At 39.9% G+C, this 21,146-nt stretch overlaps 1 protein-coding gene and 1 pseudogene across 1 annotated transcript; both read right to left on the reverse strand.

Annotated features, from left to right (window-relative positions):
* Positions 1 to 337: 337 nt before the first annotated feature.
* On the reverse strand, positions 338 to 1,291 carry LOC113928035 (annotated as a pseudogene).
* An 18,701-nt stretch (positions 1,292 to 19,992) lies between these two features.
* LOC118357152 (putative olfactory receptor 2B8) lies at positions 19,993 to 20,931 on the reverse strand. Its single transcript, XM_035728408.1, has one exon. The coding sequence runs from the start codon at positions 20,929 to 20,931 to the stop codon at positions 19,993 to 19,995; it is 939 nt and encodes a 312-aa protein (XP_035584301.1).
* Positions 20,932 to 21,146: the final 215 nt, after the last annotated feature.

Consider the following 21,146-nt stretch of genomic DNA (forward strand, 5'->3'; position numbering starts at 1 on the left):
TTAAGAGCTAAAATGTCAGATTCAATTGTTCTGGCTCGGATGTTCATATATATTACTCATAATTCAGAACTGTATGTCATTTTGTTCATAATGAGATGACTATTCATAAAACTTAGACATATGGAGATATTTAATAATTAATGTATATTTTATTTTTTCTTTCAAATTTCTCCTGGCAAATCTGGTAAACTGCACAGAACATTGGATGTCCTGGGAAATAGATAATTTCCCATAGTTTTATAACCCCTGCATTCAAACCCCTGCACCCACTAGAAAATCTAAAATAAATAAAAAAAATTTAAAAAAAATTTAAAAGGGGGGGGTCTTCTCCGCCCAGTCATGTGCAGTCATGGCCCCTCCAAAGCACCTTCTTCATTGCTCCCGTTACATCCTTATTCTTCAGCGTATATATGACAGGGTTGACCATGGGGGTGATGATGGTGTAGAACAGAGAAATGAACTTGCCCTGATCCTGGGAGTGGTTGTTGCTGGGCTGGAGGTAAGCATAGATGGCCGTGCCATAGAACAGGGAGACCACTGTGATATGGGACCCACATGTCCCAAATGCTTTCCTCTGCCCTGTAGATGACTTTATTCTTAAGACTGCCCTGACAATCTGACCATAGGAAACTGTGATTAATGCCACAGGAATGAAAAGAAAGATCACGCTGACGAAGAACATCTCAGACTCATACACAGTGGTGTCAGCACAGGCAAGCTTGAGCAGTGGGGGGACCTCACAAAAGAAGTGATCTAGTTTATTTCTCCCACAAAGTGGGACAAGGAAGATGAGCACTGTCTGCAAGGAGGAATTGGCAAAACCAAGAGACCATGATGCAGAAGCCATGAGGGCACAGAGACGGGGGTGCATGATCACTGTGTACTGCAGGGGCTTGCAGATGGCTGCATAGCGGTCCAATGCCATGACCCCTAAGAGAATGCATTCTGTGCCTCCCAACCCTAGAGCAACAAACAGCTGAGCCACACAGCCACCAAAGGAGATAGACTTGTCTGCTCCCCTGAGATGCACCAGGAGCTGCGGGACAGTGCTGGTTGTGTAACACAGGTCCAGAAAGCTTAGGTTGGAGAGGAAAAAGTACATGGGAGTCTGAAGGTGTGGGTCCAGGTGGGACAAGGCAATGATGGCGGTGTTTCCCAGCAGAGTGAACAGATAGAAGACCAGAAGAACCACAAAGAGGACTAGCTCCAGTTGAGGCCGGTCAGAGAAACCCAGCAGGATAAACCCAGTGAAAGAACTGCCATTTTTCTGTTCCATCCTCTGTTAGCACATGTTTCCTGCAGGACCAAGCATTTAGCAATTTTTAAAAGAAATCTTCAAAAAAGAAGTTACGGGGGGGTTGGATCTATCATGTTATAAGACACGGCCATGGGATATTATAAGTAACTATTTCAATAAATAATTGAAATTGAAATAGCTTATACCAATTTAGTTCCACATTATCATGAAAAGTAAATCATTAATATGCAACATAAGAAAAATGAAATAATGGACCTTGTGTTGGCATCAGTCATAGGTATGAAAGGTCTTTCAGTCTGAGTTTAAAGAGACTTAAAGTGCTATAAGTATGTACATACATTGTAGAGAGAATGGGGGTGAGGGAAAAAGAGGAAGAGCAGTCAGGAAGGATCAGACAGAGATGCAGACCGAGGGAGAGACGTTATTGTAAATGTGTATCTCATGATAGTACACACCTGGATTTGCTCACACCTCAGTAGATTATAATACAAAATAAACTCAAAAATGCATTCAGATAGAGGAATTTATGATCTAGAATATACTTATACAAAGAATTTAATTACATTCAAAATATCTCAACTAGTCTGCATATAAAAATTTTGGCACAATTGTCTCTCTAAATAAGATATTATATTTAGGAAACCTACACTGGTTTTTCTTTTGTATGGGAGAAGACAATTAAATACTCAGAGAGGACCTGAGAACACCACCATTCAATTACAGTGCTTAACTTTGCCTAAAGATGCTTAAAATATACCGTATCAATTTATCAGGAACTCTGAAAATTCCCTGGCTGTGCATGTGCATGGTCAGGTGGAATAAGAACTCTAAAATTCAGTGGCCACCACACCTTCCTCTTCCTTCTGCAGATTTCTATTTCACACATTGCCAACTAGAATGGGTAAAATTCCCGAAAGAGGTAGGTTTATTCCCTATCAACATTCTAATCAGAATTGGCACTTTATGGCTGCCTGGGTGGCTCAGTCGGTGAAGCGTCTGACTCTTGATTTTGGCAGGTCATTATCTCAGGGTTGTGGGATCAAGCCCTACATCAGGCTCTGTGCTGGGCATAGATCCTGCTTAAGATTCTATCCTTCTTCTCCTTCCTCCAAAAAATAAAAAGAATAAACACTTTAAAAAGTTATCCAATCATGTAATCTATGTACAAAGTGTAATGCTTTACATCACTTCATATGATACAATCATTAATAGATAAAAATCAGATACATGCTGAAAGCAATGACAGGTCAAAGCACTATATTGAAAAACTTAAAGTAATACAAGGAAAGGCACAAAGAAAAAGATATTTTGATATAATAAACATCTCAGACAGCTGTCGACGTTAGGTTAATTATCACCTTTCTAGAAGCTATCTTTAAGGGTTAGTGACACTGGACCCAATATACGGCTGGCTCTAAGGTGAGTCTGATGTTCATTTTTATCCAGCTGCTCAGTACTGAAGAACCATAGTTACATGCCAACCAAAGAGGCATCAGAAAACGGGAATTTCAGTTCTATCATATACAAATGTTTAGGCATACAGTACATTTTTAAAATTCTTCTAAGACTTTTAAAGTCTGAATATCGGGTTTTGGAGTAGACCCATTGATATGTAAAAGAAACTGGTACAAAACTGGCATAAAATAAATGTTCATAAATTCTGAATAGAGAATGTAGTATTTCACAGTATTTTTTACCTCCTTTGATTTCATATAAGGATGTATTCAGTGGTATCCACAAAAAAAAGTCCATGCACAAAAAATTTCTTAATGGAATTAATTATAAAGATATCTGAAACAGTGTAAATGTGCAACAACAGGGAATATGTCTAGACTCACTCCTGCTCAGAAGAGCAAATAAAAACAAACCATGGTTCAGTCTCACGCACACATGCACAAATACAGATACTTATCTGAAATAAATTGCTGGCAACTTTTTAAATGTGCCTCATAAAGGACACACTCACCAAAGTGAAGGAGGGCAAACATAAAATGTTAATTCATCCAAGGAAAACACCAATTTAATAATGCACCATTAGAATAAAATAATGATATATATTAACATTATCTTATTGATGAGGACTAAGAAGGCAGGAGAGAAAAGATAAAACCCTGGTGAGATGAACTTGTACAAATGATTCGCTGCTTTACAGGATTATATATGTATGTGTGTGTGTATACATACATATAAAGAATGCTAAATGGCTGGGTGATAGACATTGGGGAGCATATGTGCTACGGTGAGTGCTGTGAATTGTGCAAGACGGTTGAATCACAGATCTGTACTTCTGAAACAAATAATGCAACATATGTTAAGAAAAAAGAAAAAGAAGATAGCAGGAGGGGAAGACTGAAGGGGAGTAAGTTGGAGGGGGAGATGAACCATTAGAGACAATGGACTCTGAAAAACAAACTGAGGGTTCTAGAGGGGAGGGGGGTGGGGGATGGGTTAGCCTGGTGATGGGTATTAAAGAGGGCACGTTCTGCACAAACAATGAATCATGGAACACTACATCAAGAACTAATGATGTGATGTATGGTGATTAACATAACAATTAAAAATTTAAAAAAATATTTCAATATAAAGAATGTTAAATGGCTACCTATCTGACAAGTATAAAAATGAAAATCATTTTAAGTTGAAAAATAAAATATCAGGCAGTGGAGATGCCCACTAAAACAGAAAAAAAGAACGTGGTTGTCTCTGCATGTTACAATTGCTTCCAGTGCCTTGTGGGAGATGTACAAATACCAAGCTGCAGAAGAAAAAGTAGGAAGAAACCTGAATGTTTAGTTAATGGACGAATTAGGCAAATAACAAGTTGTGTGTGTGTGTGTGTGTGTGTGTGTGTGTGTGTGTGAAGTAATTGGGAGGGAACTAGAACACTCATGTCATAGTCTATCATGCTACTTTTATTTTTATTTCTCATTCCATTCAGGAAAATTACTATCCTTTAGTAACACTGAATATGGGAAAGATCAGGCTGTGCATTGCATTCTCCCATCGATTCTCAAGAGTATGTTCTGCTGATTGGGTCACTTTCTTCCCTTTCACCTCCCGTCCTCAGCATCCATCCCTCTCCAATCTGTGTGCACCACCACAGAACACAACCTTCCCAGAGGAAGGATATAGTTTGATTAAGGTTATATGAGAAATTTCACTTCATCTCCTTCTTACCACATTAAGACTTGTGTAATTAGACTAAAAACCATCATCTATGTGTAGGTAAGCATCAAATGACTGAATGCAGTAAGAGAGATTGATTCCTCTTAGACAAACTATGTAAATAATACTGGCTGGAAATATGAAACACACTCCCTCTTTAAAAAAATAATAATATAAAATGTTCTAGCTAAGAAACAGAATTTTAAACTTTATTTAATTTTAATTAATTTAAATTTAAGTGACTTCCTGTGGCTACTTACTCCTGTATTGGACAGCACAGCTCTGGAGCATGAATTGCATCAGATTTAGTCCTGCCTTGGCATTGGCAGCCTTTTGTCTATCCCATGAGTCTGTCGCTGGCTGTGAGCTGCCCCCACCCTGTCCCTGAGACCACCTGGCAAAGTGGCTCCCTTTCAGCTGAGGGCAAATCTCTGAAGAAGGGAATGGCTGTGAACCTTGCAGCCCATGTTCCTAACACATAGGGTAAGGATTGGATCAGCAGCCAGGTAGACAGCATCCGAGCAGGGCACCAACGGCATTCATACAAGAGTCCATTCAGGATCCTGGGCAAGGATAGAAGGATGGAACCCAGTGTACCTCACACATCACCTCAGTGCAATCACACACACACACACACACACACACACACACACACACACACACACACACCTTGTTATTTGCCTAATTCATCCATTAACTAAACATTCAGGTTTCTTCCTACCTTTTCTTCTGCAGATTGGTATTTGTACTCTAGAAATATCATCATTTCTTGTTAACAATAAAGTCAACATAAAGATACATTGACAAAATATTCCCAAAATGGAACTTCTCTGTTGTAAATTTCAACATAGCATTTTTATTTTGCTTTTCAAATTTTTATTTAAATTCTAGTTAGTTATTACATAGTGTAATATTCGTTTTAGGACTAGAGTTTAGTGATTCATCGCTTACATATAACACGCAGTGCTCAACATAAGTGCCTTCCTAATGTCCCTTTCCCCACCCACACCCTCCACAAACCCTCACTTCGTTCTCTATGATTAAGATTCTCTTATGGTTAGTGTCTCTATTTTTTTCCCTTCTCATAAGTTCATCTGTTTTGTTTCTTAAATTCCAAATACGAGTGAAATCAAACAACATAGCATTTTTAAACTCCACACATATTTTAGATATTTTGGTAACCAATAAGTGAGAAAATGAGGATTTAGAAGATATAACTACTGGTGCTGAGTAAGCATTGAGAACAAATATTGTCTAATTTCACAGACAATAAAGACCAAAAGGAAAGCATAGAAGCATATAATCTAATACTGTTACACATATGTATATAGGGCATATTTTATTACCACTGATATACACATATTTAAAATTATTTTCCACATGTGCATACACAGGTATAATGAATGTACTACAGTAGAATGAAATGTCGGGGAACGACTTGGTGGAGTCTATAATGAACAACTAAACTTAGTTCCTGTGTTTGGTGACCTTCCACAGTCTTCCTTGAGACAGTGGACCACATATGCAAACCAATACAGCTTTTCGGTTTCAAGAACAACTGCATGTATCATATGACCTCACTGATATGAGGAATTCTTAATCTCAGGAAAGAAACTGAGTGTTACTGGAGTGGTTGGGGGTGGGAGGGATGGGGTGGCTGGGTGATAGACATTGGGGAGGGTATGTGCTACGGTGAGCGCTGTGAATTGTGCAAGACTGTTGAATCACAGATCTGTACTTCTGAAACAAATAATGCAACATATTTTAAGAAAAAAGAAAAAGAAGATAACAGGAGAGGAAGAAAAGGGGAGTATGTCAGAGGGGGAGACGAACCATGAGAGATGATGGACTCTGAAAAACAAACTGAGGGTTCTAGAGGGGAGGGGGGTGGGGGGATGGGTTAGCCTGGTGATGGGTATTGAGGAGGGCACGTTCTGCGTGGAGCACTGGGTGTTATGCACAAACAATGAATCATGGAACACTGCACCAAAAACTAATGATGTAATATATGGTGATTAACATAACAATAAAAAATTAAAAAAAAAAGAACAACTGCAACTGTAAATAAACTAACTTCCAATTCCTAAAGCAACACAGAAACCAAGTGCCATTTCACTCACCTTTGTTCACCCTCTCTGTGGATTTAAGCTATTTCGCTACCCCCTTTCCAAGGCACTGCCTAAAGACAGTAATGGGGATTGGCCCTTGGACATGTAGAATCAGTTGCACGTGGTAAATGCAAAGGCTGACTATACCAGCACTGGCTTATCCATAGATTTTTCCTAAGTGAAAGGATGCTTTCTCGTGATGACTTCATGTGTCTTCAGGTGGTACAGAGATCTGCACTTTGCCTCTAGGAGGTAGGAGATGAAGTCCCTTGCAAACTCTCACTATGCTTTCCCGAATACAATGACCTGCCTGTATGAGCACAGAAGAGGGTGCTGTGACGCTCAGCTGTGGCTGGGCTGGCACTGAGAACCAAATGTGTTTCCCTGGCTGACGTCTCTGGGGAGCAGATGCCCACACTGCTAATGAGCCCCTGTCACTGAGCGGTCCAGAGATGGCAGTCCTCAGGGAGAATGACGACCAAGGACAAAGCCAGAGGAGACCTCATCCATCTCTTTTGTTATTTCATATATTTCACAGAGGACAAATAACTCCCTAGATCTCCCAAACCACCTTGTTCACATCTATGAATGACCTACATGTTTTACAAAACACTTCAGTTTTTTTGTCACAATCACCCAAAAATTTCTTCTAAATATATAAGTAAGAGTCTATTCAGTTACTTAATTTTAATGTAAATATGTAAATAAATTCTTAATTTCATTGATAACCATCATATATATGGGATCACAGAGCTAATATTTAGGCAATTCTTATCTTTACCATGAATATAAAGGAGGGCAACCAAATTCTACCAAACTTCTAATGTGGCAAAGGAAAAAAACCCTCAAATCCTCTAAAACACTCTTCAGTTTATATCCACAGGTTTTAATGATGTACTCAAACAACTTTTATAAAAATTATCTGTGTTTTGCGCATCTGGGTTGCTCAGTCAGTTAAGTGTCTGCCTTTGGCTCAGGTCATGAGCTCAGGGTCCTGGAACTGAGCTCCACATCAGGCCCCCTGCTCGGCAGGGAGTCTGCTTCTCCCTCTACCTCTGCCCCTCCCCTTTCTCATGTTTGCTCTCTCTAAAATAAATCAGTAAAATCTTTAAATAACATTATCTGTGTTTTTAATAAAACATACATTGTTTATTTAAATTCAACTAGTCTTTGCATTTAAGTTCCAAATGATTTTGACTTTACCGGATTAATTAAAATAATCACTACAGAAAAACAGAAGGAAGTTGATGGGTGGTTTGTGGCTATTTCTCGTAGGTCCATAAGTTTCAATTTCATTTATCATGTTCGACCAGAAGAGATAAACTACTTCCTGCTAAAAATGTTCTTAGATTTGAATTTTCTCAGTTATTCCCAAAGCAGTTAGATTCCCTCCTGGGAGTTAGAGGGAAAATTGGCAGACTCTATAGCCAGGGTGTCCTTTGAAGAGGGAGGGAATCACAGTCCTGCTATTACCTGCTGTTACACTTTGCATCCCCTGGCAGCCTTACATGCTCAAATGGCTTTAATAATAGTGTGGCCTTATGTAGTAATGTGGACCCACACTTACATCCTAGACTCAATATTATCTAGGATAACGCTCAGGCACCTACTCCAAGATACGCATATAAGGACGGCCAACAGCAGCATTGTTTGTATTAATGGAAACTAGAAACAATCCAAATGCTTATAATGGTAAACTAGGTAAACTGTGGCCCGTTATTATAAAAGAGTACTCTACAACAATATGAATAAACCTTAGCTAAACAGGGACACCTGGATGGCTAACTCCCTTAAGGATCTGACTCTTGATCTCAGGGTCATGAGTTCAAGCTCTGTGCTGGGCTCCATGCTGGGTGTGGAGCCTGCTAAAGAACATCGGCTAAACAAACAGAAACTGTTTTTCACACAAAGTGCTGAGCAAATGATGCAAGTCGCAAAGTAATCCTTCCGTCTACATAAAGCTCAAAAACAAGTAAAACAAATTATTCTTTATGAATTCGAATATGGGTGGTAAGACTATAGCTAGAGTAAAAAATTATGGTAAAAACTAAAAACGATATCAAAAGGCTGATTATGACAAAGTCAAGATCAAAATAGAGAGAAAGGTGTGCAGTTGAGTAGAGTCCAAGGTTCTGTCCAGGTTCTAGTGAAGGGTGTCAATATCATGACCATTCACTTTTCCATGATTCTTTAAATTAAACGATTTATATGTCAGTCAATTTATATGTCATATTTTTATATGACAGTGTTGTACCCAGTATTATACCTATGACAATAAGAAAGCAGGAAACAAAGTTACTATATAAAAATAATATAAATGATGAAGAGTATTTTTAAAAGGATGAAAGTGGCTGATAAAATCACATTTGGAAAAGCTAACTTTAGACAAAAAAGATACACTATCAAGGACTTGTAAGGAATCACACAGGCGGACTCCAATGAATACCTACCAAAATAAGATTTTACCGAAAAGCAACATAATTGAAAAAGGAAGGAGCAAGAATATTTCTCCAGCAGGAGCCTGGACACCATCCTCCCTGCAAAGCTGCAATTGTGAGGACAGTCTTTCATCTCAAAGATCCAAACTGCCACCAACTCAGTACATTCTCCAAGAGGCTACTTCTGGTCTCTGAGTTGTTCCCAGCTCTCTGATCCTCTCCTCATTACTTGTCCCCCATCTGAGGGAAGCAGTGGGAAGAGCCCAACCTTCCTACTAAGTGAGATTCCACTGCCCCTGCACTGCTGCCCTGTGTTGGGATCTGTGGTTAACACTGGGTAAACAGATAAAGAGCCTAAGAGGAGAACGTGAAAAGGAAAAGCCTCCAAGAAAAGGGAAAGAGACAGATGACAAATCCAGAAGGACAAATGACAGAAGCTGAAAGAGACAGGACATATACACAGAGATTCCAGTTACACAGAAAACAGACATCCAGACGGCTGACAGACACATAAAAAAATGCTCAACGTCGCTCGGCATCAGAGAAATGCAAATCAAAACCACAATGATATATCACCTCACAACTGTCAGAATGGCTAAAATTAACAACAGAGGAAACATCAGATATCGGGGAGGATGCGGAGAAAGGGGAACCCTCCTACACTGTTGGTGGGAATGCAAGCTGGTGCAGCCACTCTGGAAAACAGTATGGAGGTTCCTCAAAAAATTAAATATAGAGCTACCCTACAACCCAGCAATTGCACTATTAGGAATTTATCCAAAGGATACAAAATACAGTCTCAAAGGGATATATGCACCCCAATGTTTATAGCAGCATTATCAACAATAGCTAAATTATGGAAAGATCCCAAATGTCCATCAACTGATGAATGGATAAAGAAGATGTGGTATAGATAGATAGATAGATGGATAGATAGATACACACAATGGAATATTACTCAGCCATCAAAAAGAATGAAATCTTCCATTTACAATGGTGTGGATAGAGCTGGAGGGTATTATGCTAAGTGAAATAAGTCAGTCAGAGAAAGACAAATACCATATGATCTCATTCATATGTGGATTTAAGAAAGAAAACAGATGAACATATGAGAAGGGGAAAAAGAGAAAAAAGAGAGGGGGAATGTAGCTGTAAGAGATTCTTAATGACAGAGAACAAACTGAGCATTGATGGAGGGAGGTAGGTAGGGGATGGGTTAAATGGGTGATGGGTATTAAGGAGGGCTCTTGTGAAGAGCACAGGGTGTTGTATGTAAGTGATGAATCACTGAGTTCTACTCCAGAAACCATTATTGCACTGTATGTTCACTACTTAAAATTTAAATGAAAAAAAAGACACATTTTTCCCTCATGGTTCTGGAAGCCAGTCCAAAATCAGGTGTCATCCAGGTACCCTCTTTCTGAAGGTTCTAAAGGAGAATGTGTTTAGGTCTTTCTGTTAGCTTTCCTGTTGCCAGAAATCCTTGGTGTTCTTTGGTTTGTAGATTCATCTTGATGAATCATTGCTCTAAATTTGCCTCTGTGGTCACATGGAATTCATTGTTGTTCCAATCTTTCCTTCACATGGCGTTCTCCCTGTATTCTGTGTCTGTGTCTCTGTTTTCCCTTCTCATGAGGACACTGGCCATTCTGGATCAAAGCCCACCTTCATCATGGATGACTTCATCTTCATTAGATTACATCTTCAAAGGCTCTCTTTTCAAATAAAGTCACATTCATATGCACAAGGTGTTAGGATATGACCACATCTTTTGTCTGGACATAATTCAACCCAAAAGAGGAGCTTTGCTTCTTGGCTTCTCTACTTCTAACAAAGGGATCAGCTGACCTCTCAGTCACCAAGACTGGCATCCATAATGATACTGGGATATCCTGATAATTCCCCTGTAGTCACTCATTATATGCTGCCCTGTCTTAGGCTGCCCGCAAGCTCCATAAGCAGATCCAGAATTAAAGGCAGAATTGATATACCATAGCATATACTTGAAAATTGTTAAGAGAATAGATCATAAAAGTTCTCATCTCTAGAAAAAAGAGGTAACTATGGGCAGCAATAGATGTTAACCAGACTTACTGCAGTGATGATTCCACAGTATACACCAGTATTGAATCATTATATTGTATGCCTAAAACTAATACAAATGTTATGTGAATAATGTATCTCAAATTAAAAAAGGAATTTATTTTTTTAAAGATTTTATTTATTTATTTGAGAGAGAGAATGAGAGAGAGAGAGCACATGAGAGGGGATAGGGTCAGAGGGAGAAGCAGACTCCCTGCCGAGCAGGGAGCCCGATGCAGGACTCGATTCCGGGACTCCAGGATCATGACCTGAGCGGAAGGCAGTTGCTTAACCAACTGAGCCACCCAGGCACCCTAAAAAAGGAATTTAAATACTAGGGGAAAAAATATTGTGTCTAAACTATTAAATAGTATTGGTAAATAGAAGTTAAGTAGAGACAACAGTTTCACTCCCAGTCATTTTGGCAGGAAGAGACTGACTACCTGTTGATGTCACCTCTCCAGAGCCTTCCTCTTTGGCTGCCTTTGGGGAGCCAAACTCTGAGTACTTCAACTGAGGTTAATGAGTTACATGAGACAGGACACTATTGGGACCACTAAAAACACACACAGCTTCAGTCCCTAAAGCATGTACTTTCACTCTGATGACATAAAAATATCCCTCAGATATAATAGTAGCCCTTTTCATGGGCGGATACCATAGAATTCACAGCTTCTAACTTCTGTTTAGCTGCAGACTCAGTTGTCCACTCTAATTTATCCTTGCCACCCCTTTTGGATTAAACTGTATTTTGTCTAATATAAGTCTATCTACACTTTCACTCCCAATCATTTCAGAACTATAAGATAGGGGCACCTCGGTGGCTCAGTCAGGTAAGTGGCTGCCTTTGGTTCAAGTCATGATCCCAGGGTCCTGGGATTGAGTGCCCTGTTGGGCTCCCTGCTTGGTGGGGAGTCTGCTTCTCCCTTTCCCTCTGGCACTCCCGCCGTTTGTGCTTTCTCTCTCTCTCTCTCAAATAAATAAATAAAATCTTTAAAAAATATATTAGCAAACTTAATTCAACAGCAGATTAAGAGGTTCATACACCATGATCAAGAGAGATGTATAGCAGGACACAGGATAAGCCAACATACAAAATCAAAGACGTGGTACATCACATTAGTAGAATGAAAGAGAAAAATCCTATGACTATCTCAATAGATGCAGAAAAGCATTTAACAAAACACAACATCTTTTCATGGTAAACACGCTCAACAAATTAGACGTAGAAGGAATGTGCCTCCACATAATAAAGGCCATATAGGACAAACCCATGGCTAACATACTCAATGGCAAAAGGTTGGAAGCTTTTCCTCTAAGATCAGAAACAAGACAAAGATGCCACCTTCACTACTCTTACAGAACATAGACAAGAAGTCCTAGCCTAAGCAATCTGGGGGGAAAATGAAGAAATAAATGGCATACAATTTTTTTTAAAAAGTGAAATCATCTTTGTTTGGAAATGATATGATCTTATATAGAGAAAATCTTAGACACCACCAACACACTGTTAGAACTCACCAATAAGTTTAGTAAAGTTGCAGAATAGAAACTCAACATACAGAAATGAGTTGCCTCTCTATACAATAACAACAAAATATGAGAAAAGATTTTTTTTCATCCCATTCACTATAGCATCAAAAACAATAAAACACAGGAATGAGTTGATCCAAGGAAGCAAAGGATCCATACACTTCAAACTACAAGATTTTAATGAAAGAATCAAAGAAGAATTGAGATATCCTGTATTCATGACTTGAAAGAATTAATACTGCTAAAACATCCACACTACTCAAAACCATCTATAGATTCAATGAAATCCCTAACAAAATTTAAGTGGTATTTTTCACAGAGAAAAAACAATCCTAAAATCTGTATGGAGCCACAAAAGTCCCCAATTGTCAAAGCCATCCTGACAGAGAAGAACAAAGCAGGAGGCATCCCACTTCATGATTCAAACTATATTATAAAGCTCTAGTGATCAAGACAGTATGGGACTGGCTGAAGAAAACAGACACATACAACAAAGGAACTGAATGAAGAGCCCAGACATAAACCCAACAAACATAGAAACAACTAATATTTGACAAAGAAGTCAAGATATTCGTGGAGAAACATAGTCTCTTTAATGAATGGTCCTGAGAAAACTGGGTAAGTACATGCAGAGAAATGAAATTGGAGGGCGCCTGGGTGGCTCAGTTGGTTGAGCGACTGCCTTCAGCTCAGGTCATGATCCTGGAGTCCTGGGATCAAGTCCCAGGATCAAGTCCCAGGATCAAGTCCCAGGATCGAGTCCTGCATCAGGCTCCCCGCTCAGCAGGAGTCTGCTTCTCCCTCTGACCCTCCCCCCCCCGCTCTCTCTCACTCTCTCTCTCTCAAATAAATAAATAAAATCTTAAAAAAGAAAAGAAATTAAATTGGAGCTTTATATTCTATACCTCACAAAAATTAACTTGAAATGGATTGAGATGCAAATGTTAGACCTGAAATTGTAAAACTCCTGGAAGACAACATACAGGGAAAGATTCGTGATATTGGACATGTTCACATTTATCAGATGAGGGTGCTCTAGCATTATCCTATCTACAAACTAGCCCACTCTTTGTGATCCAGTTTCAACCATAAGCCTGAATATGACACCAAAAGCACTAGCAACAAAAGCAAAGCATTAATAGGTGAAAGTACATCAATCCAAAAACCTTCTGCACAGCAAAAGAAACCATCAACACAATGAAAAGTCAACCTATGGAATGGGAGAAAATACTTACACATCTTCTACCTGATAAGGGGTTAATATCCCAAGTATATAAGGAACTCATGCGAGTCAGTGGCACAAAACCAACAATTCCACTTTTTTAAAAGGACAGGAGAACTGAACAGACATTTCTCCAAAGAAGACATACAAATGACCAAGAGATACATGAAAGGTATTCAACATCACTAATTGTCAGGAAGATGCAAACCAAAACCACAATCAGATAGCACTCACACCTGTTAGAATGGCTATCATCAAAAAGACAAAAGATAACAAGACAAATACTGTGTGATCTCATATAACCGTGGGATCCAGAAAAGCTGAACCTGTAGATACAGAGAGTAGAAATGTGGTTACCAGGGACTGAGGAGGAAGAGACGTGGGAGAGTTGGGCAAAGGGTACCAACTACCAGTTATAACATGAATAAGTCCTGAAGCTAATGTACAGCATGGTCCATGGTACATGTAGTTAATATGATTGTATTACAGACTTGAAAGTTGCTAAGAGAATAGATCTTACATGTTCTCACCACAGAGAAGATAGGGTAATTATGTGATGAGATGGAGGTGTTAGCTAACACTGTGGTGGTAACAATTTTGTTATATATAGATATTCACATTCTCTACTCCTAAAACTTGCTCAATGTTACAAGTCAATTCTATCTTAGTATATCTGGGGAAAAAATAAATAAACACAAGAGATATCATTCCATTTTTTCATCCCATTTCTTATTCCTTTCCTAAAGTCAGATTTTTCTGGCTCTTTAATACAAAAATCCCTCTACAGGGGTGCCTCGGTGCTGCAGTTGGTTAAGTGTCAGACTCCTGGTTTTGGTTCAGGTGGTGTTCTCAGGGTACTGTGATCAAGCCCCTAGTAGAGCCCTGCTCTCAAGGAAGAGTCTGCTTAAGTTTCTCTCTCCCTCCTTCTCTGCCCCTCACCCCTAAAATAAATAAATAAATAAATAAATAAATAAATAAATTTAAAAAAATCTCTCTACAAAGTTAATAAATGACAATATTCTAGAATTATCCTATGTAAAAACACAGCCCACCATTTCTCTTCCAATTTTAAATCCAGAGAATGAAGGAATGCCATTTCTAAACTTTTTAATCTGTGTCTGTCTATTACGACAGCAAAATGAGTATAGTTTGTTCTATTCTGCTCTTTAGTGGTGTGAGATTTTATCAATAGCAGATACCCCACCACCTCCTGGTAAGTGGTTTTTTCTTTGCAATGTGACCTGAAGGAATAAACTGTTACCACACACACTTGGGTATATTTGTACACATTTCAGAACACATTGGAAATACATCATTTATTATCCTGTCACTTCAAAGTAATACAAGCCAAAGAAAACATATTTTCTTCTATTATTCATCTTCACAAAAGGGTTAAGAGATTAACCTACAAGAAATTGCAGGTGGAGTACATTTATTTGTGCACGTGCATATCTGTGTGTGTGTGTGTGTGTGTGTGTAATAATATACTAATATATATGTTACTTCAATCTAAATGCAAGCCAAAATGTAACATGTTGTGGTGGAATTTGAGGAGAAACATTCTTTGGGAAGTATAGGATGCTTTTTCCAAGAAAGGCAATGAATCAAAGGAGAGGATGGTTTCATGCTAAAAACAACACATTGTAGCCAAGATATTTCCTTTAAATACAAAAAAAACAGAGTTCTCATTTCCATAAATTAATAAAGAAGCTTTCCCAAAAGAATCTTGCAAAACTATTTCAATGTTTCCAAATGCTTGAAATGGGGACTTAAAAATACATGGAAAGCACTGCTTATGACCTGCTACCACAGAATCAGTGGGAGCTCCCGAGAAGGCTTTGACAACTGATCATGACATCCCATTGATCATGAGGATCCCAAATAACCCAACCCTTAAAAATGTCTAGGATGCAGGACACTTGGGTGGCTCAGTCAGATAAGCATCTGCCTACAGCTCAGGTCATGATCCTGGGGTCCTGGGATTGAGTCCCGCATCTGGCTCCTTGCTCCACTGGGAGCCTGCTTCTCCCTCTGCCGCTCACCCTGCTTGTGCTCTCTCTCCCTCTCTCTGACAAATAAATAAAATCTTTAAGAACAAAAATGTCCAGGATGCTTCACTGAGACTAAAGTCAATGGCAAGAACAGAACCTCATTCTCAAAAGAGCTTAAAACTGTCCTCAAAAATGGTTGCCTAATCAGAAGAACTTACACTTATTAAAGACCGCATAGATCTCAACCAGTTCACAATGGTTAAAAAAAATCCACCAAAAGTGTAAATCAATGGAATTAAATTTTTATAAAGGAGCAAGTGTACAGCAAGTGTAGAGGCCCAGGGCAGATCTCCAAATGGAACTCAAGGGCATATTGCTTGTTCTGAATGGAAGCTGCTTGAGAAACAGCAGGTGCAAGGACATCACACCCTCCTCTGTCCCCCTGAAAGCAGGAAACAAATTCCCCCATGAAAGGCACCCGACCATGACTACGAATTAAAGACATCGTTATCACCACAGGTAGGGACCTGAAAGTTGACAGCACTATAGAAACAAACCTTGCTATTTTTTTATGAATCTACTACCTCAGCCCAAATTCCAATTAGAATGCCTTCCTAACTAAAGTTTCCAAACACCTGTTTTCTTTATCCTGACAATTCCTCACACATTTCTTGTTTCTGAATAAATGTATAAAAACTGCCTGGCTTGGTCATTTCTTTGGGTCTCAATTTCATTACTGGGCCTCCATGTGCAGGTAATAAACCTTCACGGTTTTTCTTCTGTTACTCTGCTCTTATCCATTTAACTCCAAAACAGCTGGAAGAACTCTGGGGGAAAGAAGGAAATGTGTCCCTCCCCAGAGCAAGTGTCCAGTCCCTAAGGCCACCTCAGGGACCCCATCCCCTGACCGCTCTGATCAGCAGTCATTCATCCTCTCATTTCTGCATTTACACAGAGCCCATCTTCCCAGTAAACCACATTTCCATACACAGTGGTTCCCAGAGTCTGCAGGACCAGGTCTGAAATGCGCTACAATACCACAATGATGAAAGAAGCTCTCACCTGTATTACAAAACAAGCAACCAAAAAGAAGTCACCTGCAAAGGAAAGGGTTCACAGGGATCTATAACTGGTTCCTCCCTCCTCGATGAGCCGGTCAGAGCAGAACTCTGGCAAACAGTAACCACGAAATGCACAGACTATGGGTACATGAGGGTCTTACGGGGCTGTACTCTGATTACTGACCTAGTAGTGATTTCAGCACCATGCAGAGGGTCCGGTCAGAACCTACACTCTACACACTGCAGATATGCTATCAAATGACAGTCCAAAAGCCAAACAGGGCTATGAAGGCAGGGACACGTAATGTGAGAATCCTGAAGCCTCTCTGTGCTGACTTGTACCACACTGGTTCTGCCTCACATTTGAGAAACAAACTGCTTTCCATTGCAGTGAGGGGGTCTCCAAAGCTGTCTGACGGGTCTGGGGCCTCCTGCATGTACTCTTGCTATTTTGTATCCTTTGTTAATTGGTGATATATCATCCGCTGGTTAAAAATTGTGTTTCATGTGAGTCCGACTGACATTTTGGGTCTCTGCAATCACCCATTACCTGAGCTGATGGTGTGCACCCTGTGTTCCTCAGAAAGCAAAAGAGCTGGAAGAATCCATGAATTGCTCTAGAGTATCATGATCATCCTGACCTCCAGGTGCTAAAGACGGATGGAATAAAATGATTTAGCCAAGCCTTGGGTACAATCCCACAGCCATGCCACAGTTATTGGTGAAAATTCAAAAGGAAACAGTCCAAATAATATTGGTGACAATTTACACAACCCTGGAGTCTGTTACAGCCAAAGCATGGAGAGTGTGCGGAGGCAGATTCCTGACATTAGAAAAATGTTACAGAACGATACTGAACCTGTGTTTGGACTTTCAAATAATTTCTTTTTTATTTTAGCATGGATCCCAGAGAACTTTGTTCTCTATAATTTATTCCCATGTAACAGAAACATGCAAATGCCATTCAAACATTCTCTTAAGGAAAATAAATATTTCACCCCAAGGCTCAGTGTGACCTTAAGAGCAGAGAAGTAGATGCTCACCCAGAACAATAGGCTGTGTAGCTTCATGAGAACTGAGGGTTTTTGCAGTAAAGAGAGTTCATTTGAGGGATTTTAAAGAGACCATTTAGATATAACTGTCAGGATGTGGTTGAAACATAATGGAGAGTGGGAAATTTGTCACCATCAGGGATAAACAGTATTACAAAACTGTTTTTCTACTGGCATACATGAAGCATTACTATGGTGTCAAGATATATCCCAGGTGTTGATTTCAAGTGGGAATACTGTGATCTTGTTAGAGATACAGAGAGAACCTGCCTGTGTGCATAATCTCCCCTGGCTGTCATTTCCAGCCTCCAAATGCTGTCTCTGTACCAAGATCACTTGGCATGAGCATGACCAGTTCAGGGGGTTCAAGACCCTGGAGGATGCTGGTCAGCTGTCAGGATAGGGAACAGTACACTTTTAATGCATACGTGTCCAGTCCAAGACACAAACACATTACCTGCACTGGGCTATGTGCAGATTTCAGAACTGCACGACAGTTATTTTATGAGATGGCTATTTATAAAGCTTAGACACATGGAGACGTTTAATAGTTAATATACATTTTATTTTTTCTTTAAATTTTCTCCTGGTGAATCTGAGTAAGCTCCATGGAACGTGGCATTTCCTGGGAAAGAGAGGTCATTTCTCTTATTTTTAAATATCCTGGCATTCAAATTGTATGGGGCCTTTGGTAGATGTGAGATACAAAGCATTCATCAGTTGATGCCTGGATCAAAGAATTTATAAAATAGTATGAAGAGAGGATCTAAATGTTTTGCCTTTTGAAACTTTTGCTGCATTACTGTAGGTAAAACATGTAGAATATTAAATAGGAATTGAGTTATGTACTGTTCAGATATGATAATGTCCTAAAAGTCATTTTTTTAAGAGTTTATTTATTTATTTGCCAGAGAGAGAGAGAGAGAGAGAGAGTACAAGCAGGGGGAGTGGTAGGCAGAGGGAGAAGCAGGCTCCCCGCTAAGCAAGGAGTCCGATGTGGGACTCGATCCCAGGACCCTGAGATCATAACCTGAGCTGAAGGCAGACGCTTAACCATCTGAGCCACCCAGGTGCCCCCTAAAAGTCATTTTTAATGAATGGGGTGTCTCACAAGCTACATAACCAACTGGCAGACCTCACATTGGTGCTTCTCTGACTAAAGCACAAAATTACACGTAAGCACTGCCTGGTGTATTACCAGCTGATGCTCCCAGTGTACTGGCAGCAAGACACCACGTCCTGCCCCCAGGTGAAACAAACGCTACATAAAAACATGTCACATTGGTGACATCACACTAGGCCTGATATCTGAATGGCTTTATCAGAATTAGGTTACCAAGTTACTCTTTGATCTAAAAATTTGTTTTTCCCACAGACGGCCACCTAATTCTGTGAAAAAGCTGTGATATACTCAACTTAAGGACCTTGTAATAGAGCCATGATCAAAATACAAAAATAAGTGACATTCCTCCAGCAATTGCTATAAAATGCTAAAATGTTAATATTTCTTACAGTGCATTAGTAGTTCATATTCTTATTTTGCCTATGCCTTTATATTATGTGCATAAATGCCTTTTTGCACTTAGAAATGGAACAGTATCCCAAATGAGAGTAAAATAAGAAAAACCTGTGGAGCTCTCTAAAATACTAATGTGATGCAGATGCTCAGGGAGCATGGTTGGTGCAGCTGGTTAAGTGTCCGACACTTGATTTTGACTCAGGTCATGATCTCAGGGTTGTGGGATCCATCCCAGCATCAGGTTCTGTGCTCAGGGTACAGTCTGCTTGAGATTCTTTCTCCCTCTCCCTCTACCCCTCCTGCACATGCTCTCTCTCTCTCTCAAATTAAATAATAAATCCTTAAATATATATATGCATATGATCTAGGAACACAAAATCAGCCTCTCTGGAGGCTGCATGAATCCATGAACTTAGACTTTGAACACTCACTTGCATAAAAGAATGATGTAAGTAAATTCACTTGAGACTTATCAGGGGAAATTTTGGATGACCCAGGTAGGTCACAAACATCTTAATCACTCTGGCTTTCAACATCTTGCATCAAAGGGTCTTCCCTCCCAGTCATCTAGAGTCATGGCCTCTCCAAAGCACCTTCTTCATTGCTCCCGTCACATCCTTGTTCCTCAGTGTATATATGACGGGGTTGACCATGGGGGTGACGATGGTGTAGAACAGAGAAATGAACTTGCCCTGATCCTGGGAGTAGTTGTTGCTGGGCTGGAGGTAAGCGTAGATGGCCGTGCCATAGAACAGGGAGACCACTGTGATGTGGGACCCACATGTCCCAAACGCTTTCCTCTGCCCTGCAGATGACTTTATTCTTAAGACTGTCCTGACAATCCAACCATAGGAGACTGTGATTAATGCCACAGGTATGAGGAGAATGATCACACCAACAAAGAAGAGCACAGACTCATTCACAGTGGTGTCAACACAGGCAAGCTTGAGCAGTGGGGGGATCTCACAAAAGAAGTGGTCTATTTTATTTCTCCCACAAAATGGTAAAAGGAATGTGAGCACTGTGTCCATTGAGGAGTTGGCAAAACCAATGAACCACGATGCAGAAGCCATGAGGGCACAGAGACGGGGGTGCATGATCACTGTGTACTGCAGGGGCTTGCAGATGGCTGCATAGCGGTCCAATGCCATGACCCCTAAGAGAATGCATTCTGTGCCTCCCAACCCTAGAGCAACAAACAGCTGAGCCACACAGCCACCAAAGGAGATAGACTTGTCTGCTCCCCTGAGATGCACCAGGAGCTGCGGGACAGTGCTGGTCGTGTAACACAGGTCCAGAAAGCTTAGGTTGGAGAGGAAAAAGTACATGGGAGTCTGAAGATGTGGGTCCAGGTGGGACAAGGCAATGATGGCGGTGTTTCCCAGCAGAGTGAACAGATAGAAGACCAGAAGAACCACAAAGAGGACTAGCTCCAGTTGAGGCCGGTCAGAGAAACCCAGCAGGATAAACCCAGTGAAAGAACTGCCATTTTTCTGTTCCATCCTCTGTTAGCACAAGTTTTCTGCAGGACCAAGCATTTAGTAATTTTTAAAAGAAATCTTTAAAAATATAATTGGCAGGGAGGCGAATCTATCATGTTATAAGACACGGCCATGGGATATTATAAGTAACTATTTCAATAAATAATTGAAATTGAAATAGCTTATACCAATTTAGTTCCACTAAATCATTAATATGCAACATAAGAAAAATGAAA

Source organism: Zalophus californianus, chromosome 7 (assembly GCF_009762305.2).
Source record: "Zalophus californianus isolate mZalCal1 chromosome 7, mZalCal1.pri.v2, whole genome shotgun sequence".
NCBI lineage: Eukaryota > Metazoa > Chordata > Mammalia > Carnivora > Otariidae > Zalophus > Zalophus californianus.

Excerpts from the sequence above, each read along its gene's own strand:
- LOC118357152 (XM_035728408.1), bottom strand. The coding sequence starts at position 20,931 with ATGGAACAGAAAAATGGCAGTTCTTTCACTGGGTTTATCCTGCTGGGT.